General features: G+C 43.1%; 1 protein-coding gene across 1 annotated transcript; it reads right to left on the bottom strand.

The window, feature by feature from the left end:
- Positions 1–209: 209 nt before the first annotated feature.
- Positions 210–17436, bottom strand: LOC307045053 (transcriptional activator MN1-like). The gene is given in 3 exon segments (XM_079690530.1): positions 210–1716; positions 1719–1792; positions 12873–17436. Coding segments are annotated over 3 exon segments (3792 nt in total). The 5' UTR covers positions 16411–17436; the 3' UTR covers positions 210–1536.
- Positions 17437–21585: the final 4149 nt, after the last annotated feature.

The raw sequence follows: 21585 nt of genomic DNA, 5'->3' as shown, positions 1-21585 counted from the left end.
GGATGTACAGTAGCACATCTGCAATTCACTGATGATCCTCATGGTACACAAAACATTCTGCAGCTTTAAATATTACTAGAAAATAACACTTACTGTGCATAGAATACCAAACTACATAATTACTTTTGATTGTATGCCTGTGGCCGTGACTAATAAGGCTTTGTTGGCTTTTAAAGAACACAATAAATTGCCAAAGGACAAACAAATGCCACCTTTAACGTCATATTTATTGTTATTTAGTTACTCAATAAAACATATACAGATATATACAATATGCAGGAAAACAGACGACTGCACTTTACATATTATTAAAAAAAGGAAACAAAAAGAAACAAAAATCAGTTCGTAAATTGCCGTCACAGTCCTCCATCTATTGTTTCAGAAATTCAAATTCAACAGAAGCTTTATTTAAAGATTACAAGATTGCCTAACACACAGCAAATTTTCTCTTATTATACATGTGCAATACCAATAGTCTTTTTTTTCAATTCCCTTATTAAACAATCCCTTGATCTCCATTTATCAGTTCCCATTGGCTGAGTTGTATGCAAGCGGTTGAGCTCATAAGGTTGATAGAGGCGAGCGAGAGGAGAGAATGAGGGTTATTCTTGCAACTATTTAACAAATCATAAATGATTAGGAGCAGCAAATGATAGAGGTTAAATCTTTCTTAGACAAGCAAGGAAATGGTCACAAAAAAGGAGTTGAGTTACATTCATGCAAAACCACTCTGCCCATTTTGCTCAGGCCACTTCTAACGAACAAGTGAGTCCAAGTTGGAATCTCTCAATTTCTGTGTATATTTTTGAGGATGTAAATTCAGGGGATTGTGATCAAATACACATTAAATATGCAACCCTAACTGAGGTGAGAGGGGCTGTAATAAGAAACCGAGTAAATAAAAATCATGACATCATGGTCGCATCACAAAACTCAACGCTGGTATACAATCAAAGCCAATGACAACTGAATATTTCCTCTTCTGGTTTTTGTATTCTCCTCCTTTGACATTGCTTTATTTTTTCTTTGACAAAGAAAATAAAAATAAGAACAAATATTGATTTGAGGTTTTCCAGATGTGGGCATTGTTGAGTAGAGCCCGCGCTGCATTGTCCAACATTGTGTGAGATTCCTAAAGTGTGACTGCACGTATCAGAAAAAACATGGTATTTGTGTGTGTATGTGTGTATGCGTGAGTGTCTGTCTGTGTGTGTGTGTGTGTGTGTGTGTGTGTGTGTGTGTGTGTGTGTGTGTGTGTGTGTGTGTGTGTGTGTGTGTGTGTGTGTGTGTGTGTGTGTGTGTGTGTGTGTGTGTGTGTGCATGCGTGTGTGTGTGAGTGTGTTTGCACGTGTGATAGAGAGTGAGTGTCATGTTAGCATTTAGGAGTTTAAATGTCTTTCTGTCCCTGAACAGGCAGGAGTTGCTCGCAGTTGCCTCTTCAACACTATATCATCTTCAACATCATTATTTGTCTCTGAAGCTTTTTCTTTCGTTTGTATCTTCTTTATCTTCTTCCTGCTGGGCCTGCTGTTTGTATTAAGTCAGTGCCGCCACGAAAGTCCCAAATCGGTTGGAGATATCAGAGTGGAGAGAGCGCCAGGACGAGACGGGCCCCCCTCGGCCCTTGCTGTCCCCCAGCTCGTCTGTGCAGTGGACTGACAGGCACTGCAGGTGGTTCCCTCCACTGCTCCCTCCTCCTCCTCCCCCTCCCCCCCCCCTCCTCCTCCTCCTCCTCCTCCTCCACCTCCACCTGGGGCCGCGGCTCCAGCCTTACTCTGGGACAGCTCTGATTCTGCAGACAAGAAGAAGAAGAAGAAGAAGAAGAAGAAGAAGAAGAAGAAGAAGAAGAAGAAGAAGAAGAAGAAGAAGAAGAAGAAGAAGAAGAAGAAGAAGAAGAAGAAGAGGAAAAGGTTAATTAAGACTCCAGAAAAATGAAAAACAACTTCCAGCTATTGGCATCCTCTGATACAGATGAACCGTGTAAAATACACACTTTTAATTAAACCAGTGTCATTTTCACTTCCCACTCTAAATCTGCACTGTGAAATTAATTCAACACTATTCCACCCCCCCCCCCAAAAAAAGCAATACCACCAGAAATGGAGGCTGTAAGTGAAGCATCCTCTGCTCACACTCCTCCTCCTCATCCCTGATATAAACAAGTGAACACACACACACACACACACACACACACACACACACACACACACACACACACACACACACACACACACACACACACACACACACACACACACACACACACACACACACACACACACACACACACACACACACACACACACACACACACACACACACACACACACACACACACACACACACACACACACACACACACACACACACACACACACACACACACACACACACACACACACCACCTTCAGTCAGGCGTGCAAATCTGCAGAGCTCCTGCACGACCTCCGGTCAGAGGGTTAAAGGGCACAGAGAAAACTGGCCTTTAACCCTGTTTGACCCAATTTAGTGGTATAATGACCATGCCACGGTATCGACCCTGTGTCACTAAGGTGTGGAGCCTCATATTAAATGGTTGCACCAATCTTACAGGAAAATCCATACACAGGTTGATTATAACTCATCTAAAATATCAGCTGCGCCACAGAGTTCATGCTGACGTCTGAGATGCATGCTTCACATATGGAGAAAAATCACTTTGTGCCGAGTAACGAAGAAATTAGTCAAGGGGAAGATTGACGAGGACAGGAAGTGCTTGACTAAACTATACATAGAAGCGCAGCGTCACACTTCATCTGCTGAGAGACAGGCTGCGGCATACTGAGGGAGGAGAGGGCGGAAATGGGGAAAAGTTTTGAAGAAGACTCACAAAATACAACAGGGAAAAGAGAAACACAGCAACTAGGAAAGAGGCAATGGTGGGGCTATGTGTTATGACACTTGTGTTGCATCCTGTGCTTTTGGTTTTGCCTTCAAGGAAGCCCAAAGCACAGAAAAGGAATCTGTGAAGATGTTAGGGATCCTTTGCTAAAATCAGTCCGCTTATTCACCCATCTCCTCTCTAAAAAAAAATAAGAGCGCCTTGCTCCATGAGGATAGTGAGTGGATCAGTGTGCTGCACAAAGACAGAGCTTTAAGGTTCAGGGTGTCTGAGTGTAGAGACAGGCAGAAAACAGCTCTGACAAGCTGAGTTACATGTGTCAGAGCAGGGAGAGGCTGTGATAGACGACAGTCTGGGCACAGAGGCTGCGGATCACAACACTGCAGTCAGTCTTCTGCTCACCTGAGGGAGGGAGAAGCGCTGCGCAGACCTCCATATCATTTCCCCCCTTTTTAACTCATCGTTCTCTGCTACTTAAACTGTTTTCTTTTTGTTTTGCTTACTGTTTTCATCTCCCTGCCTCTCTGCTTTTACAGACCCGGAGGCAGCAGTGACACAGTGTTAACAAAACACAGGCGGGGAAGAGAAGGCCAACCAAGGCCAGGCAGCGAGGACAACCAAGAGAGGCAGGCAGGCAGACATGCAGGCAGTCAGGCAGGCCTGCCCCCCAGCCTGTCTGGGCTGCGACCACTGGAATGGAAAAGTAGGGGGGATTTGGTAAAAGGTCAGGCAGCCAAGCCTCCTGTTGTTCCCAGTTTCACTCTGACTGCCGATCTCTCTATATTTCTCTATCTCCATCTCCCTCCCGAGGACTACAGACGTGGTGTTAGTGGGGGTTGTGGTTTGCAGGGGGTAAAAAGAAATGAGGATTTAGAGCAGTGTTGGTGGTGGCGGTGACAAGATCTAACATTTGCCAGAGGGTCCAGTCATACACCTCAGCATGGCGGATCCCCACCCCCTGCCAGTATCAACCCTTCCGCCTATATTCAACCGCACCTCAGCCCTCCACCCACTCATACTCCCCTCTTCCCAGCGTTGTGCCCTCAAGCGTCCGCCAGCAGCTCATGCTAGCTGGGCACAGCAGGGTCCGCACCGGCCTGAATAGGCAGCCAAGCGTTCCCCTGGCTCACTGCTGACACACAGCAAACTGACAACACGCACAGCCAAAAAAACACATAACGACAACCACTGCCGCCGCTGCCATACCCACACCAGCCCTCAGCTGCTGCTCCGCACGCACGCACTCACACACACACACCCACACACACACACACGCACGCACACACACACAGAAACACACACACACATTCTCAGCTAGACTCGCCACTAAGCTTCAATGCAAAATGTGGAAAATACACTGAGAAATAAAAACACATTATCAAATTACATGATAACTGTCTTTTCTAGCACACACAGATTCACAAATTATATAATCAAAGTATTCATGCCAGGTATTAGCTCATACATTATTGTTTTATGCATTTGTTAAAAATTATATATATTTATTTTCTTTAAGTGGTGAATTTTTCTATCATCTCTTCAAGCTAAAAACAAGAAGTGCTTCGGAACAGGCCGATTGCCATTTTTTTAACGATACACTTTGCAATTAACAGCATCTGCAAAATCCACCACTAGTAAAATAAGCCAGACACTTGACCACAGGATTAAAATATCAGCCTGTATTAAAGGGTAGCCCAAAGGGAATTCAAGGAATGTGATTTTTATGGACAAATCAAGACACTACTCTTAAATTGTAAGCATTATCCATGGTGGCGCATTCCTTCAAAAGTGGAAAAGGCAGTGTGAAATTCTACATCACGTCTAAATCGCAAATCACCATGACATTTCACAAGCAGGCAAATCTCTTTTATATATATATATATATATATATATATATATATATATATATATATATATATATATATATATATATATAATAAGATCTATCTTGTTATGGCTGTTCATTGACTAACGTGGAATTCATATCCGCGGTAATATCTCAATAATAGCCTATTCATCTGAGGGGAACAAGTGCTTAGCATCAACAAGCGAGGGGGAACATACCTAATAAAGAGGGAACAGTAACAGCGCAAGCAGCTGCGCTGAGCCACAAATACACCTAAATATCCTTAACCACATTACAGCCAGGCAAGATTACCACTGTGATGTGTTAAGTAAATACTGAATTTAATGTGATGCACTTATATCCCTATATCTCTCGCCCTGAGTGCAGTACTTTGTTATTTAGCGCCTGATGATGAAGCTCACACACACACATACACACAAACATTGCAGTGGGGTTTTGGAACCGTCTCACAGACACAGCCAAAGACGATTTACAGAGATGAGTGGAGCTTGAATGCCATGAAGGCTGGGAGCACAGCGCACAGCTTTGGTTGTCGGGATGACACCAATGTGTCTGGGAGCTGACGGCCTGACACGGGTTTACATGTCATATCACACACACTCAACACACTCCAAGCAACGCAGGGAGGTAAACAACGGCTGCTTGGAGACTGTGGTTTTTTTCTAGCAATTTATTAATAAGTGTGCAATTATTTTTTTTCAATTAATCCTAAAAACAGCAGTCAGGAAAATGACAGTCACCTCTTCAAGCTGACACAGATATTGCCACCATTTGTTAAATATAAAAATTAGGGCAGAGAATATATTTCTTCAACAGAAGATTCAAAGCTTCTCTTTGGTGCATGTTCTTCAGAGCCGTCACGTTGATTTCCTAGGCCCCACAATCCCATGCGGCAGGCCTCTGCCCTTTCTATCCCAAGCCCTATACCTCCATGACGACACTTCACCTTTAACCTCGTGCTCCTGAGGGCGTGACCCCGTCCTCTCTAAACACAAACCAGCCCAATCAGAAGGCTCCGCTCACTGACAAAAACACCCAAAGGCCTCCACTCCTATGACAGTGTGTGACATCAGGTCAGATTCCTTTAGCATAACAACTACCACTATGGCCTTGTGAGAGGATTCCGTCTTTGTCAGCACAAAACACCCATCACAATCTACGGAGAAGAAGTCGGATTTAGTCGAAGTCGAAAAAAAGAGAGAGCTACGGAACCGTAGAAAACGCCTTCTTTTCTGGAAATAAACAACCTCCCATCACTGTTTTAAGAGTGACAGGACATTTAGGTTGCTGCCAAATAATTAAGCTACCATGAAAACCTAATATCCCTTTAGTACAGTAGTTATATTTAAGAAAATATGATGATTAGGGCTAACAGATTTACTTTCCCCCGAGTATCCTCTGCCCCAGGGTGGGTAGGGGGCACATGAGGCTCCCTGCAACCCCTACTCAAGTGACCGTTCCCTCTGAGAGAGTATATCTGAAGGTAGTGGGAAGGGGGCATTTCTTACACAGGGGTTATTTAGGTTTGAATTTCCTCTCTGTTCTCTGGCCTGCATCATAAAGGAAGAAAATACGTGCCCAGGTAGGCATTGCCCCCAGCAAACGTTAACTTCACTCCAGCAACACACCCTTTCCCATCCTCTCATACTCACACACACACACACACACACACACACACACACACACACACACACACACACACACACACACACACACACACCCACCCACACACCCACACACCCACACACACCCACACACACACACACACACACCCACACACACACACACACACACACACACACACACACACACACACACACACACACACACACACACACACACACACACACACACCCTCCCCCTCTGGCCGCAAGAAGTGCTTAGGAAACCAGACACAAATCAGAACATGGGATGTGATTTAGTGCCTCCTTCATAACTCACAACCATGTCCAGGACCTGTCCAGCATGTCGTCCAAGTCGGTGACATATTGATCTACTTCGCTGTCTCTATTTTGTTTCAGCACCGAGCTGCAACACTTTCTGTGATTTCATCCGTTTGGAAAAAGGTCAACCACATGTTTAAACAGGGGCAATTTTGAGGTTAGAAGCATGTGCATTACAGGATTTTGTTTATGATGAAAATAATAGTGTGGGAATTTTCAATTTGTGAATCGCAAAAAGGGCAAAGACATTGCTGTGTAATTAAATGAAATTTCAAAATTACATTTTTAACATTTTCTTTAGCTGGTGTGTTAATTACTTTATTATGTGGGGACATATTTTTAAATTGATGAATAGATTAATGTGTGCTTTAAACACACCAGCTTTGAGAATTAGCAATATTCATGTAGCATGACATTATGGAAAATGTTTTAAATTGAATTATTTTCTCTTCAGTAAATGCAAATCAGAGCTTTTACACAGCCATCTCGCCTCATGAGAAAAACTACAGATGTACAAAAGAAATTTCTCTACTTTCTCTATCACTCCCTCAGTCTGTCACCCAGTAGAAACTGCTCCAATGTCATAATCCATTTGTCAACTGCTCAATAGAAATTAAAGGCGCCTGACGACTACCTGTATGTCTAAATAACATAACTGCTGCTGGCAGCCTGACAACCTCCACAGATACCTGAAACCACACACACCTTTTAAAAACTGTAATTGTATACTGGGCTAAATGTGAACCCAGGGCACCTTTCTGGAGTCATTTTTTGTAATTCAATTTACAAAATATTGGACATTTGGAGGGGGGGCACAGACATCCATGATTGAAGGTTTGAACGCCTCGCTCTGTGCATCCTCCTGATAAACAGTTTTCCATTTCCTGCTGCATCCAAGGAGAATATTTACCACATGCTGAGACAAGTTTTTTTTATTCTAACACCCTTCCTCAGGGAAAACAAAACACCGGATGAGCTGCTATTTTGAAGAGTTAAAAATCCAGCAAGGCCTGACATCTTTGTTCATCTTTTTCTCTCTTCATCAGTCACAAGCACGCTTCTTTAATAGGCTTCCTTTGACTGTCACTAGAGCTCAATGTCTTGCGAAAGGCCTGGGAACATAGAGCGCAAATGCACGCACGCACACACCTAAAATATCAACAAACACAAATCCACGCACACACACACACACACTGTATTAAATTCCAAAAGCTTTAAATGCATGATGGGCGCTTTTCAGTCCTGTGCTATTTACAAGTCAAGTGAATACTCTTAAATATTTTCAACACATTAGAATTAAAGGAGCGTGTTCCACCGAGCGAGACACCTGAGATCGGGGGCTGAAGCCTTGAGCCTGACACCTAGTCTAAATAAATCAAACTTTATGTCTACACCTTACAAATCCACACTATCAAGTTGCAGTGTCTACAAACCTGCCCTTCGCCAACCACTCATGTGCACACCAGCACACACACAGATGCATACAACAGCGAAAGCAGAAATAGAACACGATTACATTCATTTTCTAGTCCACATCAGGGATAGTTTTGTTCAGAAAGACACAATCACGTCCTTAATTTTGCATAAATCTGTGTTTATAGACATACCCTAACTGTTCTTTGAAGCCCTCCCATGAACATGTCAATAACCAAGACTTACAGGAGTTGCCTGAGGATGAATTATGACTTCTGGAAACATTATTACGAAGGCTAATTGCTATGATTATCATAGTGATTATCATTACTGCTGTACAGGAGTGTGCGAGGTGCTTGTTGAATGTGTGTTGTTGTAAAAAGTCAATATGAAACACCTTGTAATGACAGGTAAAGAACATAAACTGCCCCAAGCTGTTTTTCCTCACATTCAGGCATGTGCCAATCACTTTCTTCTTTTTTTTGAAAAAGGAAATAGAAATTACTGGTGTGATTTGTGGGGTTGTTGTCATACGGAAATGTCAAAGCCAGGTAGTCTCACAGGATTGTTCTCCGTGGTGAAATATCAATACGGCTCTTTCAGTGGATTTAAGTGCTTTCTAGTAGGTGTGATAAGATGCAAGTTCCCTCTTTTCAAACCTGTCAAAGTCGGAGTGAAAGAGATTTGATCATGATTAGAGCTGTTTAAGGGCTGATTATTGAGAGTGAAGAGTGAAACTATTCCACAAGGTCAACTGTGAAGTGTTTTAGCTGTGCTGATAAAAAAAGAAGTCAGCAGTGTGTGTGGCAAAAGTTAAAATACAAATAACTGAATCACTTCCTACGCCTGCTGGTTGCCTGTTATCACGACTGTGCATGAGTTTCCAAATGAACGGTCGGCTTCTGGCTAAGATATATAGAAGAGAAAGGAAGAGGAAGAGTGTAAAAGAAACACAAAAAGGGGAAACAAATATCAACTGACACCGTACAAGGAAAGTTGCTCGCGTGCTACTACATGCCTCCATGGGAGGACATGATGCCGTGCTGCACACAAGACTCTGCAGGCCATGAGCTTACAGTTGCAGGTATCACTGCGCCTCGGTGGAAAACTTGAGCTACATGCTGTCACAGAGAGAGGATGCCAAATGTGGGGTCCAAAGGGGGCCATTACTGCAGCAAGCATCACTTTAAACAAGCACACAGGGAGCACAGAGAGGCTGGGATGCACAGGGTTCACAGTTCCTCTACAAATAAGCAGAGTATAACTTGTATTGGCTAGGGGAGGTTGGCTAAATATGGAATTTATTTTTTGAAATATAAATTTGTGACTCCTCTAGACGTTCTTTTACAGAGCGCTGATACAAAATCAACTCGCAAAATTTCACACAACTTTGCATTGCGCACACAGTGAAACTTCATGGAGTGATGGAAACATTCACCTCATACGACCACATTGACCTTTGACCTCCAAGCTCTTTAACTTTCACTGCAGTTAACTCCTCTGAAGCTAACTCCTCCACAACATCACGTACATGCTACACCATGATTCACCGGTTTAAATTAAATGATCTAGCAGTTACAGATAACTTCCCTTTCAAGTGAAAAACACTAACAAAAAAATATGCATTATGTACGTTATGTATTATTTGACAGGAAAAAGTCTAAACAGGAACAAATAAGCTCATATTATTTGCATTTTTGGAAAATGTATTTCTCCTTCTACTTTAAGTCAAAGTTCTGCAATATTATTATCATTAAACATTTAATTTAAATGCATTTTTGATTAAGATAGAATTTTTTATTTAGGCATTTATATTACGTTTGTATGTGAAAATCAATGTATTAATTATGGTCTATCATTACTGAATGTATTAGTTATTTAATATTATATAATGTCGGCTCTACTGAGAGACAGAAACAGACATATATAAATGTACTGGAATGTTAGAACCATTTTACCTGCAAGCAAAATTCAAATCTACTTCAATACAAAAACAAACGTTCTTATATCCGACCAAAATAACCGTTCAGAATATTTCCATTGGAAAATCTCAACTAGTTAGATCATGTGTTGATAATTATGTTAAAAAATGTATTATAAGTGGGAAAAAAAACGTTTTCGGTGTCGCTGGAATTACATAAATTAACTATATAAAATTATCCTCAATTTTCTTGACCACGTTACATTAAGTTAATGCTAATGCTCCAATTAATTGGCCTGATTTATTTCAAATTAGTGTCACTGACATTATCTCCCTAATGGTAGACTGAGGTGGATATTTTGTTGCAGTGTGAAAAGCCTGTGGGATGCTGCTCTTATGGAACTACACTGTGGGCTATGACTTATCTTAAATTATTATGTTATTTTGTTCCCTTCTGTGTAGCCTAAGCATCAGATTCAATCTCGAATCCCCCTCCCTTCCCAAATACACCTCCACCCTTTTTTTCATCTTTGCTGTCTGAAGCACTCAAATGAGAAACTGTCAGGAGCCGTGATTTGTGCTAACTAGCTATCGATCGCTCCAGAGCTGCATGCCTCGTGTCCATGCAGGGAGGGCTGAGCGAGGAGAGGAGAGGAGAGGGGAGAGAAGGAGCAAGGAGATGGAAGGAAAGAGAGGACAGGAAATGAGAGCAGAAATAAGACTATTCTGCATTAAATATCTACTGATTTGTATGAATTGATATTGTTAAAAGTGCTATCAGCTCCAGAGAAATAAAAACAGATAGAGTAACAGGGTGACATGTGGCTGACTGCTTATCAGTGTTGGGTTTCCGACTCAAAAGAATAGCCTCATTAATCAATATCTAAAGTGATGATGTTACTTATCTCCTGGCATCAGTGGGGTTTTTCTCTTTCTTTTTCGACACCCCTTTATATAAATATAGTTTTTAATTGTAGAACTAAAATAAAACTTTTGACAATAGGTGGAAAAATAGCAACATAAAAGCCACACTATTCAATGATCCTGTCATGTGTCTTCTGATTTAGCTGAGACCAGTGGAGACAAATCATGAGAAAAATAAATGACTGGAAAAAGTGAAACATATAGTTCTGATCACATGGCTCAAATTAAAAAGTGCACTGCCTGTTAGTTTTCTATGGATTTATAATAGGGGTGACGGAGAAATTAGCATGCTACACGGGTGGAAATGGCAAGTTACAGTGCTCTAAGAAGTAACGGTATTAGCGCCCGACACCCTGCGCTCATATAAACAATGCGCCTGGACTCAAGACTCCGCTCCGTGCGCGCTCCCGCCGTTTTGCACCCGCACTGATCAGAACAAAGAGGCGCTCGAGACGCGCTCGGCGCTTTCCTCAATTATATAAAGTACCTTCACATTATTATAAATCATAGCTTAACCCTGACTGTTGGTATTTCTTCTGTGTACTGCTTTGGTTTGAAAATATTTGCAAAAAAGCAAACGTAAAATAACAAAAAAACATAAAACATAAATGAATAAAGAAATAAAATAAATATATTCTAAAAAGACTAATTATACAATTGTAATGCATTACAACGTATACCATTTGTTTTCTATTCACCTACTATGAAAGCACACAACATAGCCTAATATAAAAAAACTAGAACAAAATAATAATAATGAAGTAGAATAAATTATATTTAAAATTATATTATATTATAACAGCAACGTAACAGTAAAAGTAGCTGAATTTGGATTTAAGACCCATCATACAAATATTAAGATAAAACTACTTTTAATCTACCAACAACTGCAAAATGTATATCTCCGTTAAGATGAAAAACTGCCTCTGTGCCTTTAGGCGAAAATATTTGTAAATATTTCCTTAACAAACTTTGCATTGCAAGACATTGTAAGGAATACATTTTTTACACTACACGAGGAAGCAATTACAAATATAATAAATAATGTTGCAAAAACATATAGATAATTACAAAATGTTTAACAATAATCTAACTACACTTTTAAACTAAATGCTTAGAAATATTACCATAATTACAAATTAACTATTTCCCACGGAAAATAAAATTGAAAGTGAATGGCTCTATTCTTTTAAAAATGATATGTAATCCTTGAAATCCTGTGCTGCCAATCTAAAATCAATCCACTTTCACCAGCTCGGTATTATCCCATGGTAATAACAAAAACAAACACGTAACAAGGCGAGGGGAACCCCGCTGCGCAAACGCATATCCTCAAAAAGCTATTAATCTTCTCAATGTAGTTGTTCACCCTGAAAACCGAGATAAAGAACCACAGGAAATGTTTACTTTACTTGAGCTGTTCTTTTGAAGTTCCTATACAATGAAGAAATGTATACATGTATATTGTCGTAAAGGCACAAGGAAGACTTAGTTCAGTAAGAAGGCATTTAAAACTGCTCCACTCTGAATCCCATTTTTAACACGGACACATTATAGAAACAAAAACACCGCAGAAATCGGTTTTTTTCCTTCTAAAAACTTGAATGGCGCTAGCATTAAATGTATTATCTTACTATACACTAAAGCTCTAAAATTCACAGACCCTTGTTAAACAGAGACGGCTGTTTCTGGGCGCATATGATAGACAAAAGGTCCTGTATATTATAAGCATTACCAGGGCAATTAATATATTATGAATGTGGTGTCACACTGCATTTCAGATAAAAATAAATAGCAATTTAAGAAATAAAATCAACTATTTTTAAAAGTAAAATACATCATTTAGCCTATGTTGCATGAGTGTGGGAGACAGAGTGTGAGAGAGAGAGAAAAGTGGGTGAAATATAGGAATGATTTATTTACCTTCTTTGCTGCTGTTTTGGCTCTTATTCTTTTCCCATGGTCCCATGGCCTTGTCATCCTCTGACCCGTCCATCATGGCCTTGTCACTGGGCACGTACCAGGTGGCGTGCTGCTCTGCCATGAGGGTGTCAAGGTCAATAGTGCCCATTGAGCCCTTCCCAGCATCCGGGCTGCAGCTTGCCAGCTCATTGTCTCCGTTCTGTGAGGGACAGTCACCATTCTTTTTGCCATTTTTGATAGCCAGGGGCTGGTCCTCAGAGATACTGAACTGCTGCCGCTGGAGCTGGATCTGGGCCTGCAGAATCTCCAGAGGATGGATTTCATCCTGGCCAGAGGTGCTGGATGGGGTGCGTACCTGCTCCACCCCAGGAGTGCCCGGGTGGCTCGGCCCATTGGCCCCTGTGCCCCCACCAGCATTAAGTACATAACTGTCTGGTGTCGAGGTAGTATGATTGTTAATGCCCATGGCAAGGGGCTTTTGTCCATTAATCAACCCATGGTCAGTTCTCTGCATTTTAGGTGAGCCGGTGATCATAGGGCTGCGATTGGGCTTGGTGGCTGAGGCCCCTCCTGCATCTGAGCTGGAGGAAACCTCATCCTCGTTACCATAGTGGGTGCTGACATCGTCAGGAAAGTCCACTCGTGGTGAGCTACTGTCAGACTTAGCGACACTTTGAATGCCACTGTCCAAAGAAGACATAAGGTCGGCCTGGTCCCCCAAGATTAGGTCGCCTCCTTTTCCCCAAGACGGTGATTGGAGGTGTTTCTCGTGGGGCGTGCCCCCACCCCTCTCCCCAATGCCAGCAGAGGGGGTCTGCTGGCCTGGACTTACAACAGGGTTAGCATTGTCAGGAGAAAAAAAAATGACAGGGCTCACATGTCCACTGTCTCTTTTTCTCCTTCCTCTCCCTCTCCCATTCCCTGTTGTTGCTTTCCCCTCACTGCATGGGGTAGCGTCCATGTTGTAATTTGGGGAGAGGGCACTGGCTTCCCCCTGCACCGTCTGGCTTTGACTTACAGGCTTGGAGTTGCTATTCCCAGTGCCAGGCATCTGGCTGTTCTGGGAAGTGCCGCTCTGAAAATATTCAGGTCCAGCACTGCCAGTCCCATTAGATGTGCTGCTATTAATGTCCTGCTCTGTCTGACTCAGTTTTCGCTTGCCCTCATTTTGGCTTTTCTTGTTGAATGTTACGTTAAGATTGGGGGCCCCTAGGCTAGCGATCATGTTTTGGCAGGCTGTGGAAAGGGCCGCCAGGCAGCTCTGGCCGAAAACACTGTCTTTAGCGCTGGTTTTGCTAAAGTTCCCAAGGGACAGGGCTCCAAGCTTACTAACAGACGACCGCTGGCCTGGGGGGAACTCAGACTGAGGAGGGTAGCTCCCTGGTGAGGTGTTCACCCCCTGGGGAGCACTGTGGGCTGGCCCCTGACGGTTAACCCCCCCATAGGGAAACGTTGGCTGTGCTCCCATTGGAGGTGCAGGGAAGTCAGCTGGCCGCCTCTCCGCTGCTGCATTCGGATGCCCTGTCCCTGCTCCTGGAGACTGCATTTGTGATAGGTTGCCCATGTTCCCACTGAATTGTGAGTGCATGCCCGGGGAATGGAGAGCCTGTACATGCCCATCTCCTTGTATTCTCATGGGCTCTTGCATGCCCATGCCAGGCCTAAACATCATTCCAGCCCCGTTCTGCTGTAGCCCCATGTCGTGGGGCCCTGATTCATTACCCGCTCCACCCATACGCCGTGACATCATCTCCCCTGGTGGGTGGGAACCTTGGAACCAGGAGTTCTCCTGAGTTACATGAGGATTTTGTCCATCAATGTTGGGCATTCTGCCAGCATTCTCCCTGTCAAAGTTGGGCTGTGGCATGCTCCCGACTGGGCCTCCGTGAGCCATTGGGCCAGGAGGAACTTCGCCGTGGTGGCCCAGCTGCTGCAGGCTGGGCTGCCTCATCCTCTGCTGCTGGTTGCGAGAGGCCATCTGTTTTATCATCATGGCTGCATTCTGCCGCTGCTGCAGAGACTGCTGCTCAGGCCCTGGATGCTGTAGCGGACCTGGTGGGAAACCTTCACTCACAGGTGGGGTGAACTCTCCAGGCAGGCCGGGGTAGGCCGACGGAGAGAGGTGGTTTTCCATAGCACCACACCAGCCTTCACCGCCATGTGCATTAGGAAAGTCAAATCTTGGCCTTTTCGCCATGTTCATATAAGGAGAGTCAAAGTGTTGCAGTCGCTGATTTGGGGGTTGTTGGGAGGGAGGAGGGGCTGGCTGTTGCATATTAAACATGGGGTCCCCATAGGGGTTCAGACCTCTATTTTCCAGTCTGTGAATGGGATATTCAAACTGGTTGTGTTGGCCAGGCATCATGACCCCTCCGTCCAGAATGTTAGGGTTAGTAGGGCCGGGCTCAGCCTGAGGGGGTCGGGGGAGGCCAGGGGGGCATGAATTCTGTCTGGCTATCAAGCCGGCCTGTTGTTGCTGCTGCATGAGAGGATGTCTTGCATTGACCCCCGGCTCCATTCCCACGGGCACCTTCCGGCCATTTCCAAAACGCTCAAAAAACACTCCATGCTGAGGCTGCTGGGGCTGTGGCGGCTGGTGTCCCTTAGAGGTGCTGGGCATACCTGGTGTCCGTGGCATTCCAGGGTTCCCTGGGAAATTAGGGCCTGGAACTGGCCTTCCTGGACCAAAATTGGGTAACTGAGATTCTGATTCTGATGGGGAAAATACATTTACATCAAAATGTCCAGATGGAGGCTCACTTGGAAAGTTATACTCTAATCCCTCTACTGCTCCCTGGTTGGGCATCCGCCGAGGCTCCAGGCCATGAGACTCAGATGATGAGGATGAGGAGGATGGGAGACCATGGAAGGATGCTGCTCTGTTAGGGGACTGGTCCAGGGGTAGACAGGGAGCAGGGACAGCATGGCTACCACTGGGGGGCCCGTGATGCGTAAAATCAGGCATGTTACCGGGCCGCTGCTGCGGCTGTTGCTGCTGCTGTTGCTGGGGAAAGCCATCCCCTGCCTGTCCCTCAGAGAGAGGATCAAATCCTTCTCCAAAGCCCTGCTGTGGTCCCATGCCATTGTTGTTGTAGCCCATTAGCCTGCCACCATGCAGGCAAGATGACCCTGGCTCTGGGCCTCCAAAATTCCCACTGAAATGAGGGTGAGGTTGGTGGGGGTGAGGTTGATGGCCATGAGGATGTCCTTGATGAGGTTGCTGGTTGTTAAAAAATCCATGCATGGGTCCTTGCTGCTGCTGCTGCTGCTGCAGTCCACCGCCTGCATGCATGTCCGAGTGGCCCCGTGGGTGAAAGCCCCCGTACTGCTCTCCGTTAATGTTCATATTGAGCCCGAGCATTTGCGGCTCGCTCAGAGGACCCATGCCGGGTTCCACGGCTCCTGGTGGGCCTCCAGCGTGAAAACCTGGGCTTTTATAATGGGAGCCCATGTTCAGTCTCGGGTGGTTAATGTTTCTCTCCGACTGGCCAGGGTTTCTGCTATTAATCTGAGAACCGAACTGCTCCAGCCCAAACATACTCCCCTGCAATCAATCCCACATGACGGCCAGTTTGCCAGACATCGGCACACTGTCTGTTTTTTCTGTGTGTCTCCAAGAGCAAAAAGTAAAAAAAATACAATAAACTATTGAAATGTTTGTATGAATCTACTGATCAAACGCTTAATCAAAAATGAAATGCTAATATCACAGGATAAGTTCTAATGGTTGCGAATCAATTGTTTTTGTTTTTCAACTTCTCCAAAGACGCGTATAGAGAGGACAGACAGTGTCCAAATACGCACTTAAACTGTGTATATGCTGTCTTATTTATGCGTGCACTTGACTACTATTGTTTTTCTCTTTGATTACGCAAACAAATATAAAACACTGTTATTAAACTTGCTTCATGAGTGACCTACCATATTCCAAAGTGTGTCTGTTTCTTTGGTGCGAATATGGCACAAAAACAAATGTCTATCAAACAAACAAAAATTGGACTGATCGAAAATATGGCAATTCTCTTTCAGCTAATTAATTATTCCAGTCCAAAGTCAAATGTCCCGGAGCGACTTTTTGTATAAGCTCCCATGCTGGAAACAAGGGGAAAAAAGTCCAAGTCAAAACTAACTATGTAGCTTTGAGGGGGAAATGTTCTTTAAATAAATACAGCCCACCTATGTCCTTCAAAATCTCTACTGAAAAGACACGTAGCCAAAAGTCCAGTGTGATGAAAAGTCCACAAACACGGCTCTCCAAACCGGGAACCGGTGAGCCGGGGCGTCCGTTTACGCGAACTGATCCCGGAGCAGCGCGGCATGCACTACCCGCTCTCCACTACTGCTGAGCGGCTTGACAGCATCCTTCACCCGCTGCCCGTCATGCGGCTTGCAGCGAAGCGCTTTTGCCTTAAGTCCTTCCAATGCGTTTCGCTCCTAACGTGTGCGTCCCTCCGTTAACCGAGTGTTGTCTGGTGTGGTCTGAGTGCACTTGGGAGCGATTCACAGATACACTCACACTCTCCTGTGCCGCTTGGCGCTGTGTGAGATCAACGCGTCCAGAGGAGCCAGCAACAAGTTTTGCATTTCTGCAGCCGCTTCCATCCACGAGGGCTCAGCCAATCAGAACGACCTGAGAAAGCTTCGAGGGCGGGACAAACTGTTTTAAGGTGGTCCATGTAAGCTTCAGTAAAAATCAAACCTTAAAAAAGGACTTTCACTCATAATATAATGTTTTTAACAACATAGATTGCGCAGTATTTGTCCCATTAAAAAACACACTAACTTTTTAACTGGTCTTAAAGATATTTATATTTATTTCCAAAGGGATACCTTTGTTGTTCATCGTAGCCTACCACAGAATTATTGAGGTGAGGAACGATCCTGCAACTCTCATATCCACCATTTGAATAAAAGAGCTTAAAGTCAAATTCTGCTGTTTTGTATTTTTGCTTTAGTCCTCTTCAACCATGAATATTTTTGTTCAGTTATTGCACCAACTCATTAAGTGGAAGTGTATCAACATGTATTGCAAGGACTTTATTTTTTTTTAAAAACAAGTAGTTAACAAACTGTTGAAGAAAAGATATAAGAGCAGCCAGTTACGAATTGGGTTTATAATTCAGAGACAGTCAATTCACAAAAATCGATGCCAATCTCTAATGTAAGCTCACAAGCTGGATAGTATGTGTTATTATATGTATGTGAAAAATGCAACATGGAACAATTAAATAGTTCTACATAGGTGGATATCATACTGCCTGAGAAATTACTAAATATCTGAAATGTGAACCAAAATATCGGATTGTATATTGATGTTGTGATTAAGGTATTCATTATATTAATATTAAGGTATAAGACGTGTATCACTCACGCTTCTCTGACCAATCAAACTCGCCCGTGTTTTATGTGAATCCCAACGGCGAAAAATAATCCTCCTTAAAAGACCATCTGAACTAAATCAAGTGGATGGTATTGGGCTTCAGTTCCGATAATCAATAACATTCTCTTGCTATTAAAATAGAACATTCTTAGGCTAAATTAGGAAAATGTACCCAATGGGTTAATTAGCTGTAGGCCTAAAATGACCGAAGTTATCTGTGTAAGATATAGTGGTGCAATAGGCTAATAAGATAAGACATTCAATTATTGCAAAGAGCATATTTATGTTTATGCGAGTTTCAGACAAAAGTCTCAATTTATAAGACAGCCTCATTGCCGAGTCCCTATTCTTGGTAAACATAAGAAAAATAACCCACCTTCTGATATATTAAAATGCTATGCCATAGTTATGCATGTTTAAGATGTTTTAATTCTTATTGTGTCATTCGGAAAGTGCCTGAATATTGTTTGTAGCTTGCTTCCTTACACTTTCTGTTAGTGTGTTTATATCACAGTCAGTCAGTTCATTTTTTTGAAATAATTTGGATCTTGTTGGTAATTCTGACATGGCGTTCACATTATTTTTCCCTCGTTACATTTTAAACAACAAAAAAGAAAGATGTTTTAAAAATATTCTCATAGATTGTGTGTAGGCCTACGTGGGGTAATCTTAGATTTACAGAACAACTTGAAGTCATTATATGAAATAAAGTAAACATCTGCGAATACAAAATATAATATACTTCCTCCATTGACCACCGTGGATATTTTCTTTGGTGAAATAAGAACTCTACATTTTCATTTTCCCGACATTATGGACAGTGGGCATTTGGAGTATTTTGTATCAGACAGCTCTGTATATTAAGGGGGAAACCGAGAGGACTTTTTACCAAACAGACACAGTGCCACCTAGCGACGACCACCGCTCATGTTGCAGCATTCAGAAAATAGTTTGAGCATAAAAAGGCATGCAGGTCCAAATTGGTGCATTCTGGGAATACCATGTGTTATTGTTATTTCGAATTTATAAAAAACGGATACTATAATTGTGTTTATTAATGTAATACAATTACTGAAAGGGTGTAAAAAGGGAGATCCTTTGCCACTAATCCTTTTATCACTTGGTGTTCTGTTGTTTTTTCATTTCACACTGAGTATTGTTTTGTTGTAAGTATTCAGTGAAAGGAAAACCTTTTTAGGGAAAATTACTTACTCAACATGTTTACCCTTTCTTCAAAAACTGGTCAAACAACTTTGTTTATGGGCAATATACTGACAAATATAAGTAGTCAAAGGCTACTCAGTTTTAAAACTAGGATGTGTGATACAGTTCAGGAAAATATATTGTTAACATGCACAAAATCTATCAATATGCCATTTTCTAGAACATTGTTTGTACGCCAGTAGGTTGGCCGTATTTGTCCAGCAGTGGCTCAATCAGTATTTTCTGTATTTGGGTCAACGGGAAGTAACGCAATATTTGTTTTTGTAATAATTACAATTCATGTCTTAGATTTTCATATATGAGATATTCTATACTATACTCAACATTTTAATATGCTTTTTACTGAATGTTTTAGGTAATTCTATGTGTTTACAAAAATAAGCAGCTCTATAAAAAGGCACACACGGCTGTCTCACAGAAGCAGACTGTGTGCTCCAGAGGAGGAGGCTGTATGTCAGGGCTGGAGACAGGTCAGGACAAGGCATTGTAAGTGGCTGGGAAGGAGAATGTGTGTATTTTTGGAAATTTGGGGGAGTGGATGTGCATTTCTTGCAGCTGAGAGGACAGCCGTTGTAAGGGAGGAGGCAGGGCGAGACATTGGTTGTGTTGTGAAGGAGACATTGTTTAAAGTATCGTCTTCTCGAGAAGGAAAGACAAGCATGTTGAGATGTTCTGAGAGCTGCTGTGCGTGTGTGGTGTGTTGCTGAAAAAACAACCAACAGTTTTTTTCAGTATCACCTTGCTAGAGGAGCACTTTTATATCCAAGAGCCAGCTGGATGTAGCATCATTAGAGTTTTACCCAGACAAACACAAAAGTGTGTGCATATCAAACTGTTTTAGCCGAGGCGGCCATCACTGCTCTGTGAAGCCCCTTAGGAATATAATGATTCATGTTCATTTCTCAACTCATAAAGGCTTCTTGTATCACAAAACCCAATAACAACACTGGAAACAAGGAGCAGCTCAACAGCACAAAAAAGAAATAAAGATATTGTTCCATCTGACCGAAATACTAATCCCCCTGTGATACAGCTATTGCTCTGACTACAGTCTTCTCAGATGGAGACAGACAAGTTAAGTATGACAAACCGATGGCATGGTCTCTCTCTCCCCTCTGTCCCCAGTGATGATAAATGCAGCTGAGAGCTGCTGCTGCTGCAGAGGCAACTTCATGACAATGGACAGTCAACAGGCTTTCAAGCAATGTCACAATACCACTCTACTCTGTAGTGATTTAGCACTCAATTTGTCTCCATATTTCACTCAGTGGGACAAGATAGCAGAAGTGGGTAACCTCCTCTACCCTTAATTCATGGCGTTTCTCAGATAGACATATATTACCATGGGGGGTCGCCCAAAGAGACTGTTTCTTCCCTTGTTGGAGAAGGGGGGCCACGAACCCGTTTGGGCAACATGGAGCATAGTTCTTCTCTATGGGCCTGTCACTCAGCTGAGGCATCACAACTCCCTGGGTCAGAGTGGGTTAAGCAGCATCTGTCATCCAGAGAAGAACCATTGTAAAAAGGGGAGGGATGCGACAGAGCCCCCCCCCCCCCCTACCCTGCCCTAACCCTCTCTCCTTGTCGGTTGGCTCCACACCTTTCCCAGAACAACAGGATAACTCAGGAAAATCTCTGGAGCTAAACTTGACCCAGGCCCGGAGGATGAGGAAACACTCGTGACATCATACCAACCCGCCAGAAATAACTTTCCTTTCCAAGAAAACCTGCAGCCCCTGAGCAAATCTGGCCCCGGGCAAAGGTCGCACACACAAACATGGTAGGGGCGGACCTGACTTGGAGCGAAATCTTAACTGCGTCTTTTTCCTTTAAAAACAGACACTCTCGCCACAGTATCTTGTAGCAGGAGCTGCAGCAATGTGGTGCAACAAACAGTGGGTTTCTTTTCTTAGATTTGGAGGCCTCCTCATTTAATTTTGACACATTTCAGAATATTGTTACTCCTGCCTATGGGTTGAAAGCAATAAGCTGGTGGTTCTGGCTATCACAAAGAGTTTTTAGCACTGATCGACAAGTCTTTCCTCGGCATCATGCCTGAGTGTCCTGCTGTGTCAAGTCTTGAGCCTCTCTTTGAGATCCATTTCTTCT

The sequence above is a fragment of the Notothenia rossii genome (assembly GCF_949606895.1).
Source record: "Notothenia rossii genome assembly, chromosome: 6".
NCBI classification, from domain to species: domain Eukaryota; kingdom Metazoa; phylum Chordata; class Actinopteri; order Perciformes; family Nototheniidae; genus Notothenia; species Notothenia rossii.
This window is presented reverse-complemented; position numbering and strand designations above follow the sequence as displayed.